Raw genomic sequence first — 24372 nt, forward strand, 5'->3', positions numbered from 1 at the left:
AAAACAACCCCAAAAATAACTAATCCAAACGGACTTGTATTTCATAAACGAAATGCTACAGTATTGTTTTTGAAAAACAACCCCAAAAACAGCTAATCCAAACGGACCCCATGATATCCCTAAGCAATAGACACATATATGAGAATTTCTAAAATCAAGGAGGTGAGACATCTTTTTATTTGTTTTTGTTGTTTAAATCATATGTTGTTTAGTATAGATTTTTTCAGTGTCAAAAAGAAGTGCCATTAACAATTCCTTAAAGCAAATAAGATATGTAATTAAAATGTCAAAAGAAGTGCCACTGACAATTGCATAAACAAAATAATGACATATGCTTTGTTAGGAAAGAACACTTGCGACAAAATATCAAAATGCATCGAAAGAGGTAGAATATAATGGAAAACTTCGATAGCACAACCATGAGCAATAAAACACAAGAAAGGTAAGAAAAACATAATGAATAAGGAAACGAGTTATTCATAACAAGGGAGAAGAGAATAAGAACCAGCAACGCATAGCAACATAACAGAGAGGAATAGAAGTAGAAGATAATGTTGAATAAAGAATACTGGTAAGGATTAAGGATGTACATGAGCCTAATTACTGCCAAAACTACAATGTTCAATATTCTTTGTGTATTTTTAATAAATTTGAAATTGTGCTCAAACTTGACATGTATATAAACCGAGTTGAACTTCATGAGCTTTTATGAGACCAAGCTCGTATCTTCAACTATTTACGTATGAATTTTTTAATCTTATACTAATTAAAATAAATTCTCACTAAGCACATGATTTTAATAAATACTAAATTTTGTTAATTCTTCACTTGATTTAGTCGGTGAACCAAGATCAGATAAGCTTTTATTGAGTATTGAGTAACTTAATTCAACTTGTAAGATACACAGAAACATATTTTGCCCACATCAATGTGAAAAAATGCTTCCATATCAAAATAATACAAATTGCTAAGAAAAAGTTTAAATATTATCATAACTTATCAAAACACCCTTAAACCAACACATGAAGGCCGCCGCTTGAATAATAACACTTGGAGTATTTCTTTTCTATTACGGAGAGGTGCTTTAAAAAAAAAGTGATATAGGTGATGAGAAATTGAATCATTCTAGCTTAGTTACTAATTACGGTTTATTTAGTGCATATGTCCATAGTTCAATTCTGCATATTTCCAGCTTCAAAGCAAAAATTGTGCGTGTTTCCACCTCTAAAGCGCAATTTGGTGCCTACACTTTCTATACATTGTTACTATTTTAATGTACCCATACTTAACTAATCTCCATGTCCCATATAGCAAAATGACATATCTCGCGATGTTCTCGGTGCCATTAATTACTAACTTGGGGGACCAGTCCGTAAAACTGCCAATCAAATTTGATAAGATAGCGGGGCACTATAGCAAATACCCAAAACATTTGAATTGAGCCCAGAAAGGTCCCTCCCTCGCCCCGCCCCTACAGTATTCACTTTCTGGGATGTTTTCTAGGCAGCCTAAGAATGGGTTTATACTTGAATCTTGTTGATTTCCACATGTTTAATTCCACTGGATTTATCTTAATTCATTTCGTGTTTTCAAGAATTCAGGCCTCGTGAAGCCTTAATCCCTTACGTTTTACAGTTCTTGGCCATGGCGTCCGGGGATTCCCCTCGAGCCCGAATCGACCAGGTATCCGTATTTCTCCATCCTTAATGTCATAAAATGATGAGGACAAAAGGGATATGTAAACTTATGTATGGCTATGCTAGAGTCAAAAAATTTATGCATTTTTTCTGTAAAAATTTGATCTTTTTTGGATTCTTTTAGCATATTGTTTCTGGGTTTTGAGTTATCTGGGAAAATTCTCTTGTATTTAACTTCTTCATACAATTTGGCATTAAAAAATAGTATGATTGTTAAGAATCTTTCAGTAAAGGTGAGGTTTTTATGGTACTTTCAGGTAAAATTCCTCCTCTTGTCACCTTGAATTAATTTTGTGATTGTAAATTTTGATTGCGTGATTTATTTGGCTGAATTTTATCTATGGTTTTTGTTTTTGGGTTTATTTGTTGTTGTGGACAGTTCTTTGCTTCGAAGAAGAAGAGGAAGGCTATATCACCAAGTGTGAAGTCCAAGAAAGTTGGAAAAGATGCAAAGATTGCAGTTGAAGGATCTCCTGGTACCAAAGGCTCTTTGGATAATTTTTTAGTAGGTTCAGAGGAGAACAAAAATAGCCCTAATCGGGCAGCTAGCGAATCACCAGTTAAGCGAGTTCCAATTAAGAGAAATTTAACGTTGGAGATTAGTTTATCTTCTGAAGATGAAAAGAAAGATGCTCTTTTGCCGATGGAAGTCCGTTCTCAAGGTCTTGATTTATTTGGAGATGCTCAGAGGGTAAATTCTGAAACTTCGAATGATTTTGGTGGTTCTGTAGCTGGAGCAAGTAAGGAAGTTCCAGAAAATGCACCAGCTGGAGAAGCTGAAAACCCGGAATTAAAGCGGTTTGCAACGAATTTTTTGTCCTTGTATTGCAGGTATTGGCTTTATTTTAGCAGTGAATCCATAGTTAATTGAGATGATAAATACATAGGACAAATTCTGTTCATCTGCTGTTACTGACAATTAGTTGGTGCTCATCCCTGTTGTCTCTTCTATCATAATTCATATCCTATCCTTTCTGCTGTCTGCCTTGTAGTGCAAGTGTACCATCAGAAACAAATGTACACGCAATTAAAAGGCATGGTAGTCCATCTGCACTTGATTCAGAGGATAGATCATATAAGAGAAGGCATTGCAATATTAATATGAGTCAGTTGCATGTTGAAGGTGAAGGTACTTGTTCTGGAGATGTACATAGCAAGCCCCTGCAGAGTGCAATTATTGATGAATCTGGAAATGCTGTTTCCAAATGCTCCACAAAGGTGAGTATCTATTAGAATTACTTCTATGACCTAATTTACCCCGATAGTTTTGAAGTTTGTGTATGTCATTACATGACTTTTGCAGATAGAATTGGGTGATAATGAAACAGTACCTGGAACAAGCTTGAAGAGATGTGTAAATGCCTCTTTGACCATTGATGCAGCTGGATGTATTACACCTGGTTCACTCAATGGTAAACTTGGACGTCCTGAAACGCCCAAGTCAGGACGCGGAAGCTCCATATTTTCACCTGGAGAAACTTTCTGGAAGGAAGCAATTCAAGTTGCTGATGGTTTGCTTATTCCTAAAGATAATTTGCATTCCCAATTTGCTTTAGAATCTCAACATTTGAAGCCTGATAAAGAGACAAGTATGGCAAATAATTTACCAGGTGGAGGTTGTGGCAATAAGTTGAATAACTTGCTGGATGCAGGTGTTGCCAGAGATTCTAATGGTGGAATTAATTCTGTTGTTGGACCACTATTGAAGCACAGCAAAGATTTGGTTAAAGAAGTTTCTCCACTTCCTGTAAAGCATTTTGATTTTTCTAAGATTGAGGACAACAACATGGATGAGGAAACCCCGTCTTATGTTAATTTAAGCTCACAACATATTATTAAAGGAAAAACACCTGGTTGTGCGTCCCAAAATCAAGAAAATAAACAAATTTGTCACAATTTGAGCCCTCAGCATAATGCTGCTCATACAGAATGTGATTTGCTTGGAGTACAAGATATGATATCCAAATATGATGCCACTGAAAATAAGTTGAATATTTGGGCGCAAGATCACAGTGACATGTTTACCACAAAGGATAGGAGATTGAATGATTTAACTCCTAAAGGTGGCTTCAATCAAGATGATAGTCCTTCAAGCTTTTTACCACTTGAGGATCGTTTGGACCTCAACAACTGGCTGCCTTCTGAATTATGCAGCATATATAAGAAAAGAGGAATGTCAAAATTGTATCCATGGCAGGTATGTCTTTCACCTTTGGTGAGTGCTATCAATATTAGTTTGCTACCGTTGGCACTAATGCTTTGGACCAATTGGTTGGTCCCTACTTCATGTTAACTTAGGTTCTGTTATTGTGGTCCATACTTCATGTTAACTTAGGTTCTGTTATTTGTTGGCTCGTTTCTAGGGTAAAAACAATGTGAGATGTTTATGTTGTTGATTGGTTTTTAAGCAAGAAAAGATATGTAATATGTAATATAGACATGATGTCTTCCCTTTTATATAACGACAAGAAGAAGGGGAACTCATGAAGAGATATATTGATGGGTGATTGAGAACCTGTGTTCCTGTACTATGGATCTATGCTCATAGATGCAAATCATATGTTGGCTGTAGGTCAATGTTTTGTAAAGTCTTAGAATGGACAAGTTTTGCTATTGCTGTTATAGGATCTGTGCTAGAAGCCTCTGCATTCTAATATGTTGGCAACTAACATCTGGGTTCATGTGTTGTTTTGGCATATCTTTCTTTCCGTGTCTAAAGAATTTGATAAATTACTTATCAGAACAGGTGTCATTGTCTTGGTTGATCATATTGTGCTAGGTGTCTGTACTTCATTTTCCATGTTGTAAACTGTCTTAAATCTGAAAGCAGCCTTGGATTTTGGAGATTCATCTGTTATAGTGCTGGCATAGTGGTTTGATAGGACTTAATAGATGAAGTTAGGTGATGTTTTACCTTTTTATTTTCACCTCTATTTGGTCCTTATCCTATGCTATTTTTAGGAATTAGTGACTTAAGATTTCATTTCATGGCACATTAAGATGGTTCATCTAACAGTTGAGTTAAGATTGTTGTTTTTTCTTTAGGTTGACTGCCTTCAGGTGGATGGTGTTTTGCAGAACAGGAATCTTGTATACTCTGCATCTACAAGGTAATTTTGCAAATCAATTTGTAGTTCATTTCAATACCTTCAGTGAAATTGGTCATTCTACTACCAACTATTTTCCAAATGTTGCTTTCTTTGAACATCCATCTAAGCTTTATCGTCTACTGATATTGTTAACTTCTGAAACTCCCGGAGAAGCATTAACTTTCAGAGAAAATGGAATACTTCTCACAAAATACAATGCTACAGTGATATTTTCAGCATGATGTTAACTGTTATATCTACGTAATCTCTACTTATACCATGATCTTTGTTACTGTAAAACTTAGTTGAAATTAATTCTTACCACATGCTATTCTGTTTTCCTTTTTTATGCTTTAATTTGTCCATAGTCTTTCCTTAACTGCTCTTTTCTAATTTGTACATTTGGATGCATTCATTATTGAGGTTTCCGGGGGTTTCTCTAATTGATTAAACAAGCAAAAAGCATTGCATATGTAAGATACTTCGATAAGTTTGTCCAGGTTATCCTTATTTTCCTCTTTGTTTCCTGTAGTGCTGGCAAAAGTTTTGTTGCTGAGATACTGATGCTACGACGAATCCTGTCAACCGGAAAAATGGCACTTCTTGTTCTGCCATATGTGTCTATATGTGCAGAAAAGGTGGTGTTTGGATTTTGTTCTACAAATAGCTTTCTCGAGGACTTGATATACTTGTCTTGTGTTTATTTAGTATCTAACTGATGCAGGCCGAACATCTTGAGGTGCTTTTGGAGCCACTTGGTAAGCAAGTACGTAGTTACTATGGTAATCAAGGTGGTGCAACTCTTCCTAAGGATACCTCTGTGGCAGTATGCACAATTGAGAAAGCAAACTCCTTAATTAACAGACTGTTAGAAGAGGGTCGTCTTTCAGAACTTGGTATCATTGTGATAGATGAACTACACATGGTATGTTTTCAATTTAGTTTTTTTGTAATGCTGCAACAAAGCTTATTCTGCTCTCTCATAGTTATGTGTTTCACAAATCAATTACATGTTTTGTGTTCATAGCATAACATCATGCATTTTTCTGGCAGGTTGGTGACCAGCATAGGGGTTATCTATTGGAACTTTTGCTTACCAAACTTCGCTATGCAGCAGGTGAAGGCAGTGCAGAATCATCTAGTGGGGAAAGTTCAGGTACAGGCAGCAGTAAAGCTGACCCTGTACGTGGTCTCCAAATTGTTGGGATGAGTGCAACTTTGCCGAATGTAGCTGCAGTAGCTGACTGGCTTCAAGTATGTGGTATCTCATTGCTGTGTGTGTTCTTTACATGCAGATCATCAGATGAATTTTGCAGTCTTTCTTGACGATTTACTCTGGCAGAAGCAGCTCCTCAAATGATAATATGAAATTGAAAAAAAAAAAAAATCTGTCATGCACTTAAGTAATTTGATTAGACAGATTATCTGCTTTTTGTGAAGATTGCTCTTAGGTCAGGATGCATCTTTTTATGAACTGGCTTTAGGATCTTGCCTAATATGCTTTATTCAAGACTATTTTACAATGAAATAATTAATGAATTAATGTGGAGACATATTGTGTTCAGTCATCAATTCTACTGGTTGAAACAATATTGAAAGTTTTATACTGATCTATATCTGTACAATTAAGAGTTTGGCCTCTTCACTGAACTTCTAATGTTGATAACATTTGCTTATGTTTGATTTTTATAAGAGTTGGGCATCTTCATTTGGCTTTAAACAGTGGCGAGATTTTTTCCCCTTTTCATTTTTGAGGTCAGATCTTCATATTAAAATTGAGGGATCAAATGGTAGGAAAATGCTTTCTAAAATCCAGAAAATAAAAAACCATTTGACGTGACTTGGAACCTATTATTTTGTTATTGAGTCAACAAATGTTTCTTTCCTATTTTAACTTGTCTAACATTTTGTAACATCGATTGACCATTAAATTGGTACTCAAGTTCAAAATTTCGGAAACATTATCTCAGCAGACCCTAATATCTCTGCAGATTAAAATTAATGGCCGATTATTTTGTTTATCATCTCATAGAATACTAGAAAATAATAAATCAACTCTGTAACTCTTTGGCTATCAGATATACGGTAAGGGATCCAAAGGTTGATTTTTGAATGTCATGTTTGCTGTAGGCAGCATTCTCACAATTGTGCTTTTGTTATCGTGCTTTTCTTTGTGTTGCTGGTGTTGCAATGATAATACCTCACAAATGGGAGTAGACGATATGGAACTGGAACATGCTTTATAAGCTCCTCGATGACTAGGTGAATCAAGTGTCGTGTTTTATTAAACCTGCACTGACAAGGATACCTCACAAATGTTATTTGAAAAACATTTGACAGTATGTAATGCGCAAAGCCAATGCGTGAGTACTCGACAATTTTAAATATGAAATCATACACTGTACAACAATTTCCTTTTAACATGCATACACTGGTTTACTTGTTTATATGTATCTGTATGTAGGTGTTCTGTCTTTAGGTGTTCCAGAGTGCTACCTCGTTTGGTGAAAAAAAATAAAAGGCTGTGTGTTGTACTTTGTAACTGATCTTTTTATTGTCTTTTGAGCAGGCTGCTCTCTATGAGACTGATTTTCGGCCTGTTCCACTGGAAGAATACATTAAAGTGGGTTACACCATCTATAACAAAGAAATGAACATCGTTAGGACAATTCCTAAAATAGCTGATATTGGTGGTAAAGATCCAGATCATATCGTTGAATTATGCAATGAGATTGTTCAAGAAGGTCACTCAGTTTTGATATTTTGCTCGAGTCGGAAAGGATGCGAGTCAACTGCTAGACATGTTGTAAAGTACCTTAAGAAGTTTTCTGTCAGCCCCCAGAATGGTCAGAATGAGTTAATGGATCTTGAATTTGCTATTGATGCCTTGCGTAGATCTCCGGCAGGTTTAGATCCTGTACTAGAAGAGACTCTTCCTGCTGGCGTAGCCTATCACCATGCTGGCCTTACGGTGTGTTTTCAATTTTAGTCTTTTGGAATGAATTTTATGCTAGCATTGGTTGCTGTTCTCTTGTTGAACTTATCTATAGTGGATTTTGTGGTCTTGCCTTTTGTGAGGAATTGTATTTCTTTTTGCCAATTCTCATATATTTCTAGTTATCTGCAATATCCATCCTATAGTTTCCTCCTGACATGCTGGATCTGTAATTGTGAAGGTTGAAGAAAGGGAAACTGTTGAAACATGTTACCGTAAAGGATTTGTGCGGGTCTTAACGGCAACATCTACATTGGCTGCTGGTGTGAACCTGCCTGCAAGGAGAGTCATTTTCCGGCAACCTCGTATTGGTCGTGATTTTATTGATGGGACAAGATACAGGCAGATGGCTGGCCGAGCTGGTCGGACTGGTATAGATACAAAGGGAGAGAGTGTAAGTTTAGTCCTTTAGTGCTAGCTTTTGATATCACCTATTTAACTGATAGCAATATTTGTGTGTTATCATGTCCAAAATTGGAGAGTGTTTTCTGTTTAAGAGCTGGACTAAATGGTGTCCTTTTCCCCATCCATTGATTTGATCTGAAGAAAATGAAATTGTTGGAGAGCATTTCCTGTTTCTGAACTGGACTTAGTGATGTTCTTTTCCCATCCACTGATTTGCTTTCAAGAAAATGAAATTACTTGTAGATTCTTTCTTTTCTTGTATTCCATGTTTGGTATGAAACCAACTTCAGTTCTCTTAAATACTTATTCTGTGGGGAGCAAATGAATAAATGAGAGAGAATGTGTACAAATTTTAAGGCATTCAACTTGGTGTGGAGGGATTATTGTCTATTTCCTTCTTGGTGTTTACTTTTTCATTTTGGAGCTTTTTTATTTGTTTGGCTAATCTTTGGTTTCTATTGTAATATCACCTATATAATTAAAAAGTGTCATCTTGATTCTATATCTTTAACTTTCTGGATACAGGTTCTAATTTGCAAGCCAGAAGAGACCAAAAGAATTTTGGGGATCTTAAATGAGGGCTGTCCAGCACTGTATTCTTGCTTGTCAGAAGATAAAAATGGGATGACCCATGCAATATTGGAAGTTGTTGCTGGTGGGATTGTTCAAACTGCTAACGATATACATCGATATGTAAGGTGTACACTTCTCAACTCAACAAAACCATTTGGAGATGTTGTGAGATCAGCACAGGATTCTCTCCGCTGGCTATGCCATAAAAAGTTTCTTGAATGGAGTGAAGACACTAAGCTGTATACCACAACTCCTCTTGGCCGTGCATCTTTTGGCAGTTCTCTCAGCCCAGAAGAGTCAATGGTAAATTTCTGATTCTGCTGTATCTCTTCATTCTCTTTTCCGGTTTGCTTTCCTTTGATGTCTTAACATTGATTTGAGGCCACTTTTTGTAATTCTGCCCTACCAGAGAAGTGTATTATGTGAGTTTTTGTGACTTTGTTAACATTTCATTCTGTTCCACGTTCTTAATTTTTCCTAGATTGTGCTGGATGATTTGACGAGGGCAAGGGATGGATTTGTGCTAGCATCTGATTTACATTTGGTATACTTAGTAACACCGACAAATGTGGATGTTGAGCCAGACTGGGAGTTGTACTATGAAAGATTCATGGAGTTGTCTGCTCTAGATAAGGTAATTTTACTTCTTATTCTCCACTGGCCTTCCATGTTAATGTCATATTCTGCTCCATCTTTGGAGGATAACATCTTCAGTTGCGTATGTGCTAGCAAGTTTTACACTGTTTGACCCATAGAGGTGTGCATCATCTCATATGACAAATTATGTTACAAAATTGGCTGTTTTTATTGCTGGAAGTATAGGCATGCATGTCCCAGAATGCTGGTTTTGAAGTAAAGCACAAAACACTTGAGGCAAAAAATGACACCCATAGATGCATGATAACTGTACAGTATCTCTTCTTTGTTTTTATTTCCATCTAGGCTATTGTATTGTTTATACTTAGCATCTTTGGTTCTTTTCTCAATGGGATTGTCTTGTCTTATGTGCTTTTGCTTGGCCTGTGAGGTCCTGTATGTTTTACTTGGTCGAACTTATCCAGAATAAAACATGACATCATCTTGAAGCTGGTTTATACTGATAGCTGTATTTAGGACAATATGCGAACCATTTGCCAATGTTATTTATTTGCATACAACTTAAATTCTTTCCCCATATGAGATGCAGTCAGTTGGCAACCGAGTTGGAGTACAAGAACCATTTTTGATGCGTATGGCCCATGGAGCACCACTTCGCACCTCTAATAGATTGAAGAATAACAGCAAAGGCTTGCAGGCAAAACCAAATTGTATTGCAATGTGGAACTCTGCAATGCTTTCAGATGAACAAATGCTTCGAGTGTCCAGACGGTTTTATGTTGCTCTAATCTTGTTGACACTTGTGCAGGTGAAAGTTAATTCAATTATATGCATCTTCTTAAAAACAATAAGCCTATAATTGTTTTCATACCCTAACAAGATAATTTTATACTCATGTTCTAGGAAGTCCCCGTTGCTGAGGTGTGTGCGGCTTTTAAAGTGGCCAGAGGCATGGTTCAAGCTTTACAAGATAATGCAGGAAGGTTTGCATCCATGGTTTCTGTTTTCTGTGAAAGGCTTGGCTGGCATGATCTCGCAGATTTGGTTGCCAAGTTTCAGAATCGTGTTTCATTTGGAGTTAAGGCCGAGATAGTGGAGCTTACCACCATACCCTATGTTAAGGTTAGTTACATTGCCATATTGTCTTTTTTAAGGTTTTCAGGTGAATCTAAACAGAAACCTATACAACTTAGGGTTCGCGAGCTAGAGCACTTTATAAAGCTGGTCTGCGAACTCCTCAAACAATTGCTGAGGCATCAATTCCTGAGATTGCCAAAGCACTGTTTGAATCTTCATCATGGGCTGCACAAGGTACAATGTTGTAGTATCCCTTGAGATATTTGTTGGTTATGTGCTTCCTTCTGTTATTTCTAGCTTACATGCTTGTCATTTTGGGTAGATGAAGTTTAACTTTACTATATATTTAGTTAATAATTGCATGTAGCATATGCATGTTTGCACTTTGAATTCAAGTGTGTTGACAGGCTATTCGCTTCCCCCACTCTTATACATTTGAGTTTAGTTCGACTTCTGCTTATGTCATCTGACTTTTCTTTTGTTTGACAATTTATCATACCCATAGTGACTGGAAATGTTAGAATTGTGTATTGCATCAATGGAGATGACTATGAATTTATCTTCCCCTTTTATTCTTTTGCCACATGAACTCAGTATGTGGTAGTTGTGTGTCCCGCTTAAATTTCAAAGGATACAGTGGAGTTAGGTATTCATACACATGTTATATCACAAGGCTTTGACTTCCAGTCTAATGATTCCAATCGTATTGCAGCTGCGAAATTTGTAATAAGAAAAGCATATTGTGCTTATTTGGCTTTGCCATGTTTGTTGCATTATTTGTCTCCTAACTTTTCTCTGACCTGGTTCTACTCCATGGATAACTGGATATTAAAGGCACAGCACAGTGGAGAATACAATTGGGAGTTGCCAAGAAGATTAAAAATGGTGCACGAAGGATTGTTCTTGAGAAAGCAGAAGAGGCTAGGATTGCTGCTTTCTCAGCTTTCAAATCACTTGGACTTGAAGTTCCACCTCTTTCTCGACCCTTATTATCCATTGCTGCTGGAAATGCACCACAGAAAGAAGCATCCAGCTCTTCCGGAGAGGAGTCAACTAGTAGCTTTGGTGGTTTGAAACACAATGAGCAAACTGACAATATAACTGGGTTTGTATCAAAAGCTCATGAACAGAAGTTAGCGAGGACATCATTTACTGGGGTAAATTCAGCTGGTGCCAAGCAAGGTGAGGTTGTTGCCGACAAGACTGCATCAGTGATGGAAGGTCCTAATGCTCCTTACATGCATAATTCTACTTCTGATTATGTAGACAATGCAAACACTTCCCTATCTTGTCAATTATCTAGTATTAACCATGGAAGAAGTGGTTATGTTGACAAGATCGATAATTTTGGGGAGCAGCAGCAAAACAGAGGCATTCCACATACTGCAAGTAAAGAAAGGTTACTGGACAAAGGTCCCATAAACGCATCCAACATTCCTGGTGGATTTGACACTTTTTTAAACTGGTGGGATAATAGTCAAGAGTTTTACTTGGATGTTCACTTTAACAGAAGATCTGAAGTTAATTCAACTGTTCTTTTTGAAATACATGGTATGGCAATTTGTTGGGAGAATTCACCTGTGTATTATGTGAGTATTCCCAAGGATCTATTGTTGTCTAACAGCAGAAAGACGGATAAAATGTTGTCAAATATTTCTGCTGATAACGGGAATGTAATACCTCCAATGGATCAGTTTGATTTGGGCAAATCTCGCTGGCAAAGAATTGGAAAAATAATAGGGAAGAAAGATGTCAGAAAATTCACATGGAATTCAAAAGTTCAGATACAGGTGCTTAGGTATCCTGCTGTTTCCATTCATAGGTTGGGTAACCTGAATTCTGCTGTCAAATCTGTGGGTCTGGAACTTATTGATGACTCATATTTTGTTCTGTCCCCCCTTTATGTGCAAAATTTTATAGACCTGTCTATTGCTGCGTGGATCCTCTGGCCTGATGAGGAGAAAAGTTCCAATCCTAATCTGGAAAAGGTAATCATCAGCGTCATGTCAACAATCTCACTATGACTTTCAGTAAAAAGTATTTTTTATTATAAAGAACTCGTTCGTTTTTCCACTGTCAACTTTAAGAAAGAACATTATTATGTTTGGTATAGCCATGAGTCAAGGATTCAAAAGTATATAGTACTTTTTTTTGATTTGGCATCAGCAGTAAGTGATGGTACCGTAATTCGTCATGGAAGAGGAGTACTAAATTACATCTAAAAACTATATGTGATTTGATCATTCCTGTGCACTGCTTTCTGGATTTAGTGCAGCATGGGATAGAAACAATGAATTAAGTTGTGTTTGCCACTGTACAAGTTCTATGAGTAGAAAAATAAGATCTTTGCCTAATTTGTTTGCTTAAATTATGGCTAGAAGTATGAGTACTTGTAGTTATGCAAAGTTTATATCTGCATGTGTAAATGGTGGATTTATGAAACCAAAATCAGGAGACGTGTTATAACCTGTATCTTTGAAATTTTATCATTTCTTAATGTTACCTTTTGTTAATATCCTACTATTAATAAAGCGGGAGCAGCCAGTTTGGTGTTAAAAGAAATGTCACTTTTTGTATCTCCAAAAAACGTCCTTCTTCAAGATGTGCAGGTTTTGTATTTTACTGGTCAAATAAGTACTGCTTAGTTTGTTATGATCAGTTATAAATACTATTAATTAGCCCTAACATTTTGTTTCTTTCTACAATCCATATTTGTTTACAGAAAATTGTAACTTTTTGACTTTTTTTTTTTTAAAATTTGCACACCTGTGCATCAATGACAGGTAATCATGAATTCTCCAATTTTAGGTGTTGAAGTTACTTATTTTATCAAAGGAAAGAGTTCTAGTTTTGGCAATTTAACTAACAGTTGAGTGTCATACTTTTGGATTCAGCTGAAGATTGTAAAACTCAATAAAAGATTTATATCTATGTTCTGATTGCAAATTATATTGGGCCCACCAAGAACTCATAATGTGGAGATTGTTTTGGAAGAAAGTGCATAATGCTAGGACTTATGAGGATCTTTCTCCTTGGACAGCTCATAATTCTATGTGTGTGAATAATTTCTTTTTTCTCCTGATAACAGTAATTGTTTTTGTTTATCGATTCTCAACTGTATTAGGATGAAAAATAGGTTGTAGATAGAATGTTATAAGCATCTTGGGGCGAAGGCTCTTTCATGTGTTTTATGATGTGTGATATAAATCTAAACACTTCTTTGGAAGTTATTAACTTGTCTACATCTCACGAGTAATTTCTGATCATATGTTTGTTTGTGTTTACTTGTATTTTCTGAATTCTATATGTATTATATAGGAAATTAAGAAAAGGTTATCCTGCGAAGCGGCAGCAGCAGCTAGCCGGAATGGTAGATGGAAGAATCAAATGCGAAGAGTTGCTCATAATGGTTGCTGCAGACGGGTTGCACAAATACGAGCATTATCTTCTGTCCTTTGGAAATTACTAATATCTGAAGAACTTGTTGAAGCCTTTTTGAGCATTGAAATCCCACTGGTGAGAATTTTTCTTTATGAGAGAAGGATAAAGTTAGTTTAATTTAAATACATTTTGCATGGAGGATGATAGATGTGTTTTATAGATTTTCCACAACTTTGAATGTGCATCCAACAATGAAAATTGGATGGAAAGTAAATTGAATTTGTGGTGGCTTTGGAAATGTTAATTTGGGAAACAGATAAATCTTCTGTTCAAGCAACCGGTGATGATAGAAATGTTTCTATAAAGAGACTTCTATTCACACAATGGCTAGGGCCCTGGATTTTCTCCACTGAGATCAGCTGATGATTTTATTTTGATTAGTGGGAACCACCATCGTCTAATTCTGGAAGAGAATATTCATTTTTCAAAAAAGAAACATTCACTGGATTAGGCAGTGGATTTTCTGAACTGACGTCTGTTGATTATTTGATATGTACGATTGCAAATTCTTGAAATTACATACTAGAAGAAATATTTTTCATTGCATAGTAGAATTGGCTTTCGCTGCTTTTCCTTTTCTGGCTTGTATATCTTTTATGTCTGTGCTTTTCAGAAGGACATGCTCTCTTGCTTGCTTCTATGTACGTTCCTCAATATAAATTTTTGTTATCTTGTTTTGCAGGTCAATGTTCTTGCAGATATGGAGCTTTGGGGCATTGGCGTTGACATGGAAGGATGCCTTCTTGCACGGAATATCTTGGGAAAAAAATTAAAATATCTTGAGAAAGAAGCTCACCAGTTGGCTGGGATGTCATTTTCATTATACATGGCAGCAGATATTGCAAATGTACTGTATGAACACTTGAAGATTCCTATACCAGAAGGGCACAACAAAGGCAAATATCACCCTAGTACTGACAAGCGTTGTCTTGATTTGCTGAGGTATTGAAGGAGTTTTAGTGCTAATTGCTTTTTATTATGGGACAACCTTTTTATATGCCAATAAGCCTACTAATTATGAAAATTCTATGAACTTTATGTTAAGCAACATCTACATAACTTGCTGGTCCAACTGGCTGAACTGGAAAACTGGTGCAGCAAGTGTTGGCAATCTTGTCTATTGAAATTTTTAGCTTTCTTTTTGCTTCAATATGATTGTCTTAATTGTGAAGTAGACCACAAATAACGTAAGCCATTCAGTCCTTAATGAATCTTTACTATCTGATCGGAATTAATGATTTCATCAGGAAAAAAATCAACCATAAATATGATCCTATCATTTGCATATCCACATTTTCTGGATGGCATTTAGTTCTTATATTTTGACAAGTTTATGATATTTACATGAATGTTTTTGTAAAATAGCTAACCTGATGGTTGGGCTGGTTATTCAGCCAGATCCAATGACTGCATTATGGAGTTTGATATAAGCTATTCTGCACATGTGTCCTCATTTTGTTGGAAAACAGTTTAATATATATGAAGATATGTTTCTTCAGCAATTTTTTACTAGTTATGTTTCTACTTTGTTTTTGCACCAGGATGTACACATTTAGGCCTTCAGGCAACACCTTGTGATTTCATGGTGAATAGCATGCCTTTGATTCTTCTTTCTTCATGATGTTTTTCTTTTTCAGTTTGCTCATTAAGATATCGTCCGCCTTCTTGTTTTGCTTTCTTGTTGCAAAGAACAAATGAATTTTTGACCTTACTGGTTCTTCATTTTTTATTCTTTCTATTATCTTAGTCATGAAAAAAATTTCCAACTTAGTCAATTTTGATACTTGAAGTTAAGAATCTCATATGCTTGATGTGCTTGCTTGTCAGGAATGAGCATCCTATCATTCCTGTTATTAAAGAACACCGGACATTTGCAAAGCTCTTGAATTGTACATTGGGATCCATTTGTTCCCTTTCTAAACTGTCTGCAAGGACACAAAGATATACACTCCACGGACATTGGCTCCAAACTTCTACAGCAACTGGGAGGCTTTCAATGGAGGAACCTAATCTCCAGGTTTTATCATTTTTGCCATACTTTCAATGACTTTTCTTCTGTATTGTTCTTCACTAACATTTTATGATTGATTTCTTTCTGGCTTTTGATTTTATAGTGTGTTGAACATGTGGTTGACTTCAAGATGAATAGAATTGATCTAGATGGCAAAGAGCTTGTTGACGAATACCACAAAGTCAATGCTCGTGAATTCTTTGTAGCTACTCAGGTATTGAAGATTAAGATTTTGGTATTACAAATGTAATTATTGGGGAATTATCAATAGATTTTCATATTGGTTTTCTTTTAACTGTTTCATATAATGATTTCGCAGGATAACTGGTATCTTTTAACGGCAGATTATTCTCAGATTGAAATGCGATTGATGGCTCATTTCTCTAAAGATCCTTCGCTGGTTGAGCTACTTAATAAGCGTGACAGTGATGTTTTTAGTATGATCGCTGCAAAATGGACCGGAAAAGTGGAGTCTAGTGTCAGCTCACAAGAGAGAGATCAAACGAAGAGGCTTGTCTATGGGATGCTGTATGGAATGGGAGCTAATAGCCTGGCAGAACAGTTGAACTGCACTTCAGATGAAGCTGCAGAAAGAATTCGCTGTTTTAAGACATCTTTTCCTGGTGTTGCTACGTGGCTTCAGGAAGTGGTTACATCTTGTCGCCAGAAAGGGTCTGTTCTGTTAATATGAGTGCATTGATATGTTTACCCTGGATTTTACTTCTCAGAGTTTGATTAACTATGTTTGAATGTTGGTTTTAAAAAGCCTAAGTCAATACAGTTAATCCTTTTGGTCTGTCATATTCCATCTCTGAGCTGGTATAAAATGGTTCTTGGTGCTCTTTGCCCCTAATATGGTTGCTTACATGTTACATTTGAATCTTAAAAGAATGAGATTTGAATGCCATATTATCTGTATTCTATAACATGGCTGGGGGAAAATCTATAAGGTGGGAAAAATTAGACCAAAATTCACTTGGTGACCATGGTGGGTGTTTGATAGAAATGGGGCTTTTAAGGTTCAATTGAAATGAGGATTAATTGGTTTACTTCTATTTATGCATGTTTATGTTCAACCTCTGGATGTTTCTCTTTCTATGAAGGTGAACTATAGTGTCGGTTACTACTTGAGATTCTTATAATTTTCTCAACTCATACCTGGGCTCTAGGATTAGCTATGTGCTTTTATCAGGTTGTCTCAACTCCGTGGACAATATTCTGGATTTATGGTAATCTGATTTTCTGTTCCATTTAGATATGTGAAGACTCTCAAGGGGCGAAAGCGTTTCTTGGCGAAGATAAAATTTGGAAACAGCAAAGAAAAATCTAAAGCTCATAGACAAGCCGTGAATTCTATATGTCAGGTAGTATCTTCATGTTCCATTTTTATATCTATTTTTTTTTGTGCTTTGTATCTTTTCTTTTGACTAATTGTCAGACTAGTGGCTAGAATCATTTAGATTAAACTGATTTCTGTTCTTCAGGGTTCAGCTGCCGATATCATTAAAATTGCGATGATCAATCTTCACTCTGTGGTTGCTGAAGATGCTGACACGTCTTGCTCTAGTTGTGTGTTAGCTGAAAAATTTCACATGCTAAAAGGCCGCTGCAGAATCCTTTTACAGGCAAGTAATAGACTCTGTATATGACTATACCGATTAGGGTAACACTCGAATATTCATGTCTCTGAAAATTGATAACTGGTATGTATGGACCATGGCTGTCATGTCTTAAGACTTTGAGGATGATAGACCAAGATTTATGTAAAAGTGTTAGCCTAAGCAGATGCCTTCGACAATCATGTTTTTCATTCTTTAAATAGCTGTAAACAGGTAGCTAAAAATCATTCCCTGTGATGAAGATAACAGATGAGATTCAATCAAGGAAAAGCTTCATTTTACATTTCGTGTTAGTGTAAAGGGGCAGCTGTAAACAGGTAATAGAAAATCATTCCCTGTGATGAAGAGCAGAAATGAGATGCCATCAAGAAAAAGCTTCATTTTACATTTCTTGTTAGTTGTGAGGGAAGCTAAGTTTTTGTAAACGAATGTCGAGCTTTAATATATTTTGCAAGCTTGTATGAGTATGTCTAATGGGAGACATGTTGATCAATTTGTCTTTTTCTTCATGTCCTGGTGGCCAGTTAGAATGTGAACTTTTCTTTCATGTGCAGATTCAAGTGAATGCACTTGTATTAAAGATTGAAGTATGTGAGTTATTATGCTTTTTAGAAAAAACTAATTGCAGTAAATTGTTCAGATCTCCTGCGGTTCTTGTCAGATGATAAATTCTTTTGCTAATTGTAAGGCTGGCCTGATTGGTGGGGGAGGAGAAAATGCTTTAAGGATCTCTTGGTTTATAATGATTAGCTCACTGACCAACAATCATAGCTAAATTGCTGTAGTTTGGAAGACATATATGGCAAAATGCTTGAAGGTGTAAAATAGCCACTGATTAAGCCATATGAAAGTTATCACATGCTACAGGCATGATGTCATGATCATTTAGTCTTGTTACAGTTGCATATAACATTCCTGCTAGAAGTGAAACTTCATTTAGTATCCTTTCCTGTTATAATTCATGTTTGGAAATAGATAAGGGACTCTTTTATTCATTAAAAAAAAAAGTTTCCGCTGACCTTTTCCGAGTAACAACTTCATATCACTGTTAGTTACTATGAAGAAGCTTTATGGATTGTTTATTTCTTTCTGAATAAGTACTTTAATAGATGCTTTATTTAAATGCTATTCAGGTACATGATGAATTAGTGATGGAAGCAGATCCTTTAGTTGTAAAAGAAGCGGGATTGTTGCTTCAATTGAGCATGGAAAGTGCTGCTTCACTTCTTGGTAAGGGGCTAACAAAAGGCGTATGCAATGCACATGAAACCATTGGTCTGAGTGCTTCCAAGGAAGTGAAAGAAAGCATCTGTTTATTAGGGGCTTACTTTTGTATCATTTGTATCATTTGTTTCTCATCTTTCTCTCCCTTCTTCCCACCGTCCCTTCCTCACTCCCTCTCTGTCTGTCTGTCTGTCTCTCTCACCGTCCCTCCCTCCCTTTCTCTCTCTCTAACAACCCATCCCCCTCCCCCCCCCAAAAAAAAATTACATATTTATATAGATGTACATAATTCATAGACACAAAAACACACACATATGTTCTAAGTCTACCAGCCTCATTCCTTTTGTTTAAATGACCTTTGCCTTGTTACTGTTTTATCTGTTTTCCTCCCTTTTGCCCTTTCTGGTTATATGTAAAATAAAACTGAGTAGCCTTCTTCTGAAAATTAATATGCTCATATTGATTTTCTTGTTGCTTTCTCAGTTCCCTTGCTTGTTAAAGTGAAGGTCGGAAAAACATGGGGATCTATGGAGCCTTTCCATCCTGAATAAAATAAAGACAGTTCTCCAAGAGCCTAACCCTTGACAACTCTGGGCTTTCGTTGTTCCCTTGATTAAAGGGCAATGTCATCCTTAGAACAAGATACATGCCGTATGCAATATATAAACATCCTGAAACATGTTAGCAAATTGATTGTTGTGAAATTGCTGCTTCTTCTGAACTGGTGTTTCCAATGGCCATTTATAAGCAGCGATTAAATATCTTTGCCTGGCAGTGGATTGCTTTCAAAAGTTGACATGCTCAATTTGATAAGTGTGTCTTCCACGAGTTAGTTGACATGCTCAATTTGATAAGTGTGTCTTCCACGAGTTTTCTGGCAGCTGACGGAGCACATCTCAAGTTCGTTTCAGTTAGATTTTAGTTGATGAGTTTTGGATGAAACAATTGCTAAAAAAGGCCTCCTCTTTGTTCAGTTAACTTTATTTCCTCTGTAATCTCAGGACTCATGAAGCTGTTTCAGAGAACACAAGTCTGCTACTCACACATGATCCATTTTATCATCTATTAATGGTTGTTAGGCTGATAATAGTGCAGTTTAACGAAGGGGGTTTGCGTTTTTCATCCTGCAGACGGTCAAAAGTTGGAGATGCTATTCTTTCAGAGGAGTGGTTACTGATGCATAATTCTCATGACTGCATGATCCAATTGAGGAAAAGCATCTCTACATTTTAAGGTTAGTCCGGATTGATCTAAACTAAAACATTTTAATGTTAGTCCTGATTGAACTAAAGCATGCTAAAATGATTTAACAGACCATTTAATGTTGTATTAAGAAACATGTCTTTTTGCCTTGGCCTTGAGTGAAGGGTGTATAGGCATGTTCTATCTGAATTTTAATTGTGGGAAGGTTCTCTTTCCCTTGCTGATTGAAGCCAGCCCAATGTTAATTAACTTGAGCTGGACAAATGCTATCAAGAGTTTATTGTTGTTCTTTTTAGTATGATAACAAGGCTCCGCTAGTGTTCTATTCAAAATTTGTTGTCATGCTAAAGCATTGGCTGGAGGGTTCTTAACTTTATTGCCAAATTATTGAAAGCCATTTGTTAAAGCTTTTCAGGAATTAAGTGGTTTTTCTGTTGAAGAATATTGTTGCATCTCTTAGATGACTAAAATTGAAGATTCAGAAGAAAATTCCAAGGATGCTGTGGTGGCAGTATGAATGGATATTGCATGGAAGGTCTTGCACAAAGTAAAGATCTCATATATGCATTGTCAGAGCAATATCCAAACCACAATCTCTAGCGCAATTGAACTTAAGATGTTTAAGATGAGATGGAGTGGGTATGCTGGATTTGTTTCATCAGTTGTTTCTTTGAGATTCACAGGTAACATTTGATAAACTGAAGAATATTTTAGTTATTACATTGACATGGCCTGAAGATGAAGGCTCACAGTACAATACTTCCTGCATATCATGCTTATTCACCTAGTGTTATCTTGGAGGATCAGGTGGCCACTATTTAATTTTTCATTTGTTGCTGTTTTTTGCACACTTGTGGTTTCAAAATGCATTCTAAAAACACTTCTCGCATGACAAGGACTTCTTTTATTTATTTTTTTCTCTGTTCCATCACCTCATTTTTTTTTCTTTCTTTCTGTAATTCTTGATTCTGTTTGTTAGAAATCTATTTTCGGTTGGCCTAGGTTGCTTTTGGGTTGAGCATTTCTGTATTTCAGGGAAAGATGTGAGGAGTGGTTTTGAAATCTTTGTTGTTGTTGTCTTGTCTTTAAAGAAAGACGCCTTACAGTGGTTTGTTATTGGCTGACCCACCATACCAGTTCCATAAGTACTCGAATGAAATTACAACTTCAGAGGAGGACATGAGAGCCTTGCCTTACATAAAGAAACTCACTCACTATCTGACATATAGTCTAAGCATAGAATCTAATACTCAAGATGTCTTTTAGTATAGCTGGTCAAACTACATCCTGAGTACAGATAATAGTTGTAATTGATTTCTTTCTTAGTAGACATTTGAAAAAAGAAAACTTCTTCTTGTCTTTCAATCTCGTCCTTTGCTCTGTTGTATAAATCATCCAAGGGACTAACATCTATAATTCATAATATCACTTTGGCATCCACTTGAAGTCGTTTAATTTGAACCAAGTAGTTTCATGTTGTTTTTCAATTTTATAATAGGAGGATCTAAAGGAGGAATGAAAGTTATCCACTCCAAGTTACTAAAGACTCGAAAGTAACTTGTCAATGGCCAATTTATGATGGATATTTGGCCACCTTACTGGAACTGCTGAAGTCTTGATGGTTAACGAGGGATGCGAAATCCACAATAAGGAGGCACATTCAGACACTAGCAGTGGATTTGTAGCTGTTGTCTGAAACATACTACTCTGAATCTTCTATCTGAGTAAAACCATCTATGTTTGTTGAAGTGATATTAAACAGTCTTATACTAAATCCATCAATTACTTTTGTTTACAGTTATGTGGTAGGCATTTAACTTCATCCTCTACTCTGTTACCATCTCTAATCTATACCGAGAATTGGAATTTGTCAATTATTTTGCTCATAACTGATGCTAAAAGACTTTTAGTGCAATTTTATTCCTGTGCAGGGGGAGATTATTTGATTTGCAATTATAGTAAAAAATGATTTTTTAATCTGCATTGTGCTACTGATAAGCACTTGAAGGATTTGTTCACTCTGAAATCCAATCAAAGGAAGAGAAGTCTAAACTTTTGAGTAAATAAGAGGGATATGTTTATTAGTGGTACTACAACCAGTATATTATTGCTTTACAATAGAACCAAATGGGCAAGCATTTGGAGTTTCCTGCACATATTTATTTAGGTACCCAGACAACATGATCCTCAGGAAGGAAATGGCAAACAGGAACTTGTCCTGGCTTGATCTGCAGAACTTTGAAAGCCAAGTGTTTTGGGTTCCATTTTGTTGTATCTTCGTGGCATACTGCGACTGCTTTAACTTTTGTTCCATCTGCACCCACCAAGGAAAGTGTATATGCTCTAGTAGCTTGTGTTTTGTGGCAGTAAAATACAGCATATGCATAATTTTGCTGGTGGCATACTACAGCTTTGTCATTTGTCATCTTTTTCACTCCTGTAATGGTATATTTCTGCAGTGGAGTATCTTTCTCTGAATTTGTTGATATCGCCTGAACGTTCTTCCCCAGTTTGGAGGTGGTGAAATCTACCATTGCTTCCAATGATGTTGCACAGAACTTCTCCTCTCCCTGGATGCCTGGCTTCTCGCACTCTTTTATTGTATTTTTCATAACTTCAGCTTCCTGTGAGTTGGGCTTCACCGAGAATTTGTTCAAGATTTCAGTCATTTTGTTTGATGAGAAAGGAATTGATTCAGCAACCTGGCGAGGTAAGAAAGTGGCTCCAAGTGAAGTCTTGAAGAAATGCAAGTTCATCTTTGATCCTCGAGTCATGTTATTTTCCAAGAAGAAAAGAGCTACATTTGGGTTGTCATGGAGCTGATCCTTGGTTGCTGCGTAGTTATACAAGAATGGTGATGTCCCTGGCCTTACTCCCACATATACTGGTTTCCCCCTGTGGTGGCCTGAGGATACGGTTACACCTCCACCATGCCCGACATTCACATCGGTGCCTTCAGGATTTCTGCCCTGTGTCTCGGAACCTCCTGGATCCCCCGGTCCAACATTCACGTTGGTGCCTCCTGGTGTATTAACACCTACTCCACCAGGCCCGACGTTTACATTGGTGCCTCCTGGTGTATTTACATCTACGCCACCGTGCCCAGCATTCACGTTGGTGCCTCCTGGATTTCCACCCTGAGCATTAACATCTACTCCACCACCACTTACTCCGACTGAAGTACTTTTATCATCCACCGTTTCTGCCATAACAACCAGTTAGCATGAACACACGGATGAATATACTATTCTTACCACCTTATAGGTAATTTAATGTCTTATTCTTTCTTTCTTTAGATAGGATTAGTTTTCCTTGTGTAAGAACTGTTAAAAATCTACTTTCCTTTTCATGTACCGGATTTGCCAATTTTTTGCTAAAAAAAGGTAATTTAATGTCTTATGCTCTGTAGTAGTATTTATTCTAGAGTTTGCTGACTCGTTCCCTTTTAACCTTTGTATCACTGTTTATTGCCTAAGCCTAATTTGTGGTTTCTCGAGAACATTACTGGCATGTAGAAACATGAAATGCATTGAGACAAAAAAGCATTTTGTTTTTGAATAACAACAGTGAAAGAACAGCTTTTAGGTTTGAGTCTGACCAGATTGTATAAGATCCTCGATAGCTTTCGGCATAGGACTGTTAGGGAGCACAGATTTCCAATATGTCTCAGCAGGTTGTGCTGCGTGGCTTGACACACAAGCTAGCTGAAACACACAGACGAACAAGTGAACATTTTATTGGAAAAAGCGTAAAAGAGAATACATTTTATTGGCAAAAGCGTAAATAATTGATGCAATGTTGTACTCACAGCAACAAAGATGAAGAGATGTAGGGGTCGAAACTCCATTTTGTAAGAGACTGGCTGCCAAGGGAAGTGTAAACAGAAGTGAAATTTTATGATAGATGTGAAAAATGAAACCACAACTTTCTTGAAGATAAAAGGCAACAACTATAGTGCTATTTATAGCCGAATGTGGGTTCAGGGTAAAATGTCAGCAGACAAGCAACAGATCATCTCTACTGATGACTTGTGCTCTAATCACTTCCAACTGTGGCTTAAACGCATTAATGCCAATTGAGCCAAATGTATCAGTGAGTTACATGTGTGAAGTTCTGCGCGTTTCTGTGTGAGATACAGATGCCTGTTTCATAATTGCATACGCAAACGGGAATCCTGTCTGGTCTGATCTGATAATGGTCAATCCTTACTTGATCAATGCTATCAGACAAAGGGTTTCAGCTGGAAGTTGAGAGCTTAAGTTTTAAGCCTTACGCTTATGGCAATCTGGTGTCATCTTTATCGATTAGTTAGTAGTTTTTTTTTTCAAGTTTTTGACGTATGGCATCAATCCTGCTCTTAATGTGGCTGACAAACTTGAAGTATATCCAAAGTGGTTTGCTAGTTTTACTAAGCTTAGCTACAGGATTTGGATGATCATCT

The 24372-nt window shown here is 36.6% G+C and overlaps 2 protein-coding genes across 15 annotated transcripts; one reads left to right on the forward strand and one right to left on the reverse strand.

Annotated features, from left to right (window-relative positions):
• Positions 1–1426: 1426 nt before the first annotated feature.
• Positions 1427–22616, forward strand: LOC113704005 (helicase and polymerase-containing protein TEBICHI). Of its 14 annotated transcripts, none has more exons than XM_072060854.1 (30): positions 1460–1518; positions 1602–1683; positions 2077–2528; positions 2690–2915; positions 3001–3894; positions 4743–4807; positions 5319–5424; positions 5511–5711; positions 5840–6040; positions 7356–7757; positions 7963–8175; positions 8712–9062; positions 9241–9393; positions 9946–10164; positions 10260–10478; positions 10550–10667; positions 11268–12421; positions 13752–13949; positions 14557–14816; positions 15702–15891; positions 15989–16099; positions 16205–16557; positions 17141–17249; positions 17370–17510; positions 18638–18734; positions 19212–19628; positions 19730–19758; positions 19859–19962; positions 20339–20614; positions 21430–22616. In XM_072060854.1, the coding sequence occupies exons 1-26, from the start codon at positions 1493–1495 to the stop codon at positions 19277–19279; spliced, it is 6609 nt and encodes a 2202-aa protein (XP_071916955.1). In that variant the 5' UTR covers positions 1460–1492; the 3' UTR covers positions 19280–19628; positions 19730–19758; positions 19859–19962; positions 20339–20614; positions 21430–22616. The 14 variants fall into 14 exon arrangements, with proteins under 14 accessions (XP_071916960.1, XP_071916962.1, XP_071916955.1 ...); XM_072060856.1 differs by having other exon boundaries at positions 20347–20614; XM_072060858.1 differs by having other exon boundaries at positions 20392–20614.
• On the reverse strand, positions 21985–23898 carry LOC113704006 (BURP domain protein RD22-like). The gene is made up of 3 exons (XM_027225596.2): positions 23740–23898; positions 23530–23635; positions 21985–23133 (listed from the first exon to the last, which is right to left on the reverse strand). The coding sequence occupies exons 1-3, from the start codon at positions 23776–23778 to the stop codon at positions 22091–22093; spliced, it is 1188 nt and encodes a 395-aa protein (XP_027081397.2). The 5' UTR covers positions 23779–23898; the 3' UTR covers positions 21985–22090.
• Between the last annotated feature and the right edge of the window lie 474 nt (positions 23899–24372).

Source organism: Coffea arabica, chromosome 8e, assembly GCF_036785885.1.
Source record: "Coffea arabica cultivar ET-39 chromosome 8e, Coffea Arabica ET-39 HiFi, whole genome shotgun sequence".
NCBI lineage: Eukaryota > Viridiplantae > Streptophyta > Magnoliopsida > Gentianales > Rubiaceae > Coffea > Coffea arabica.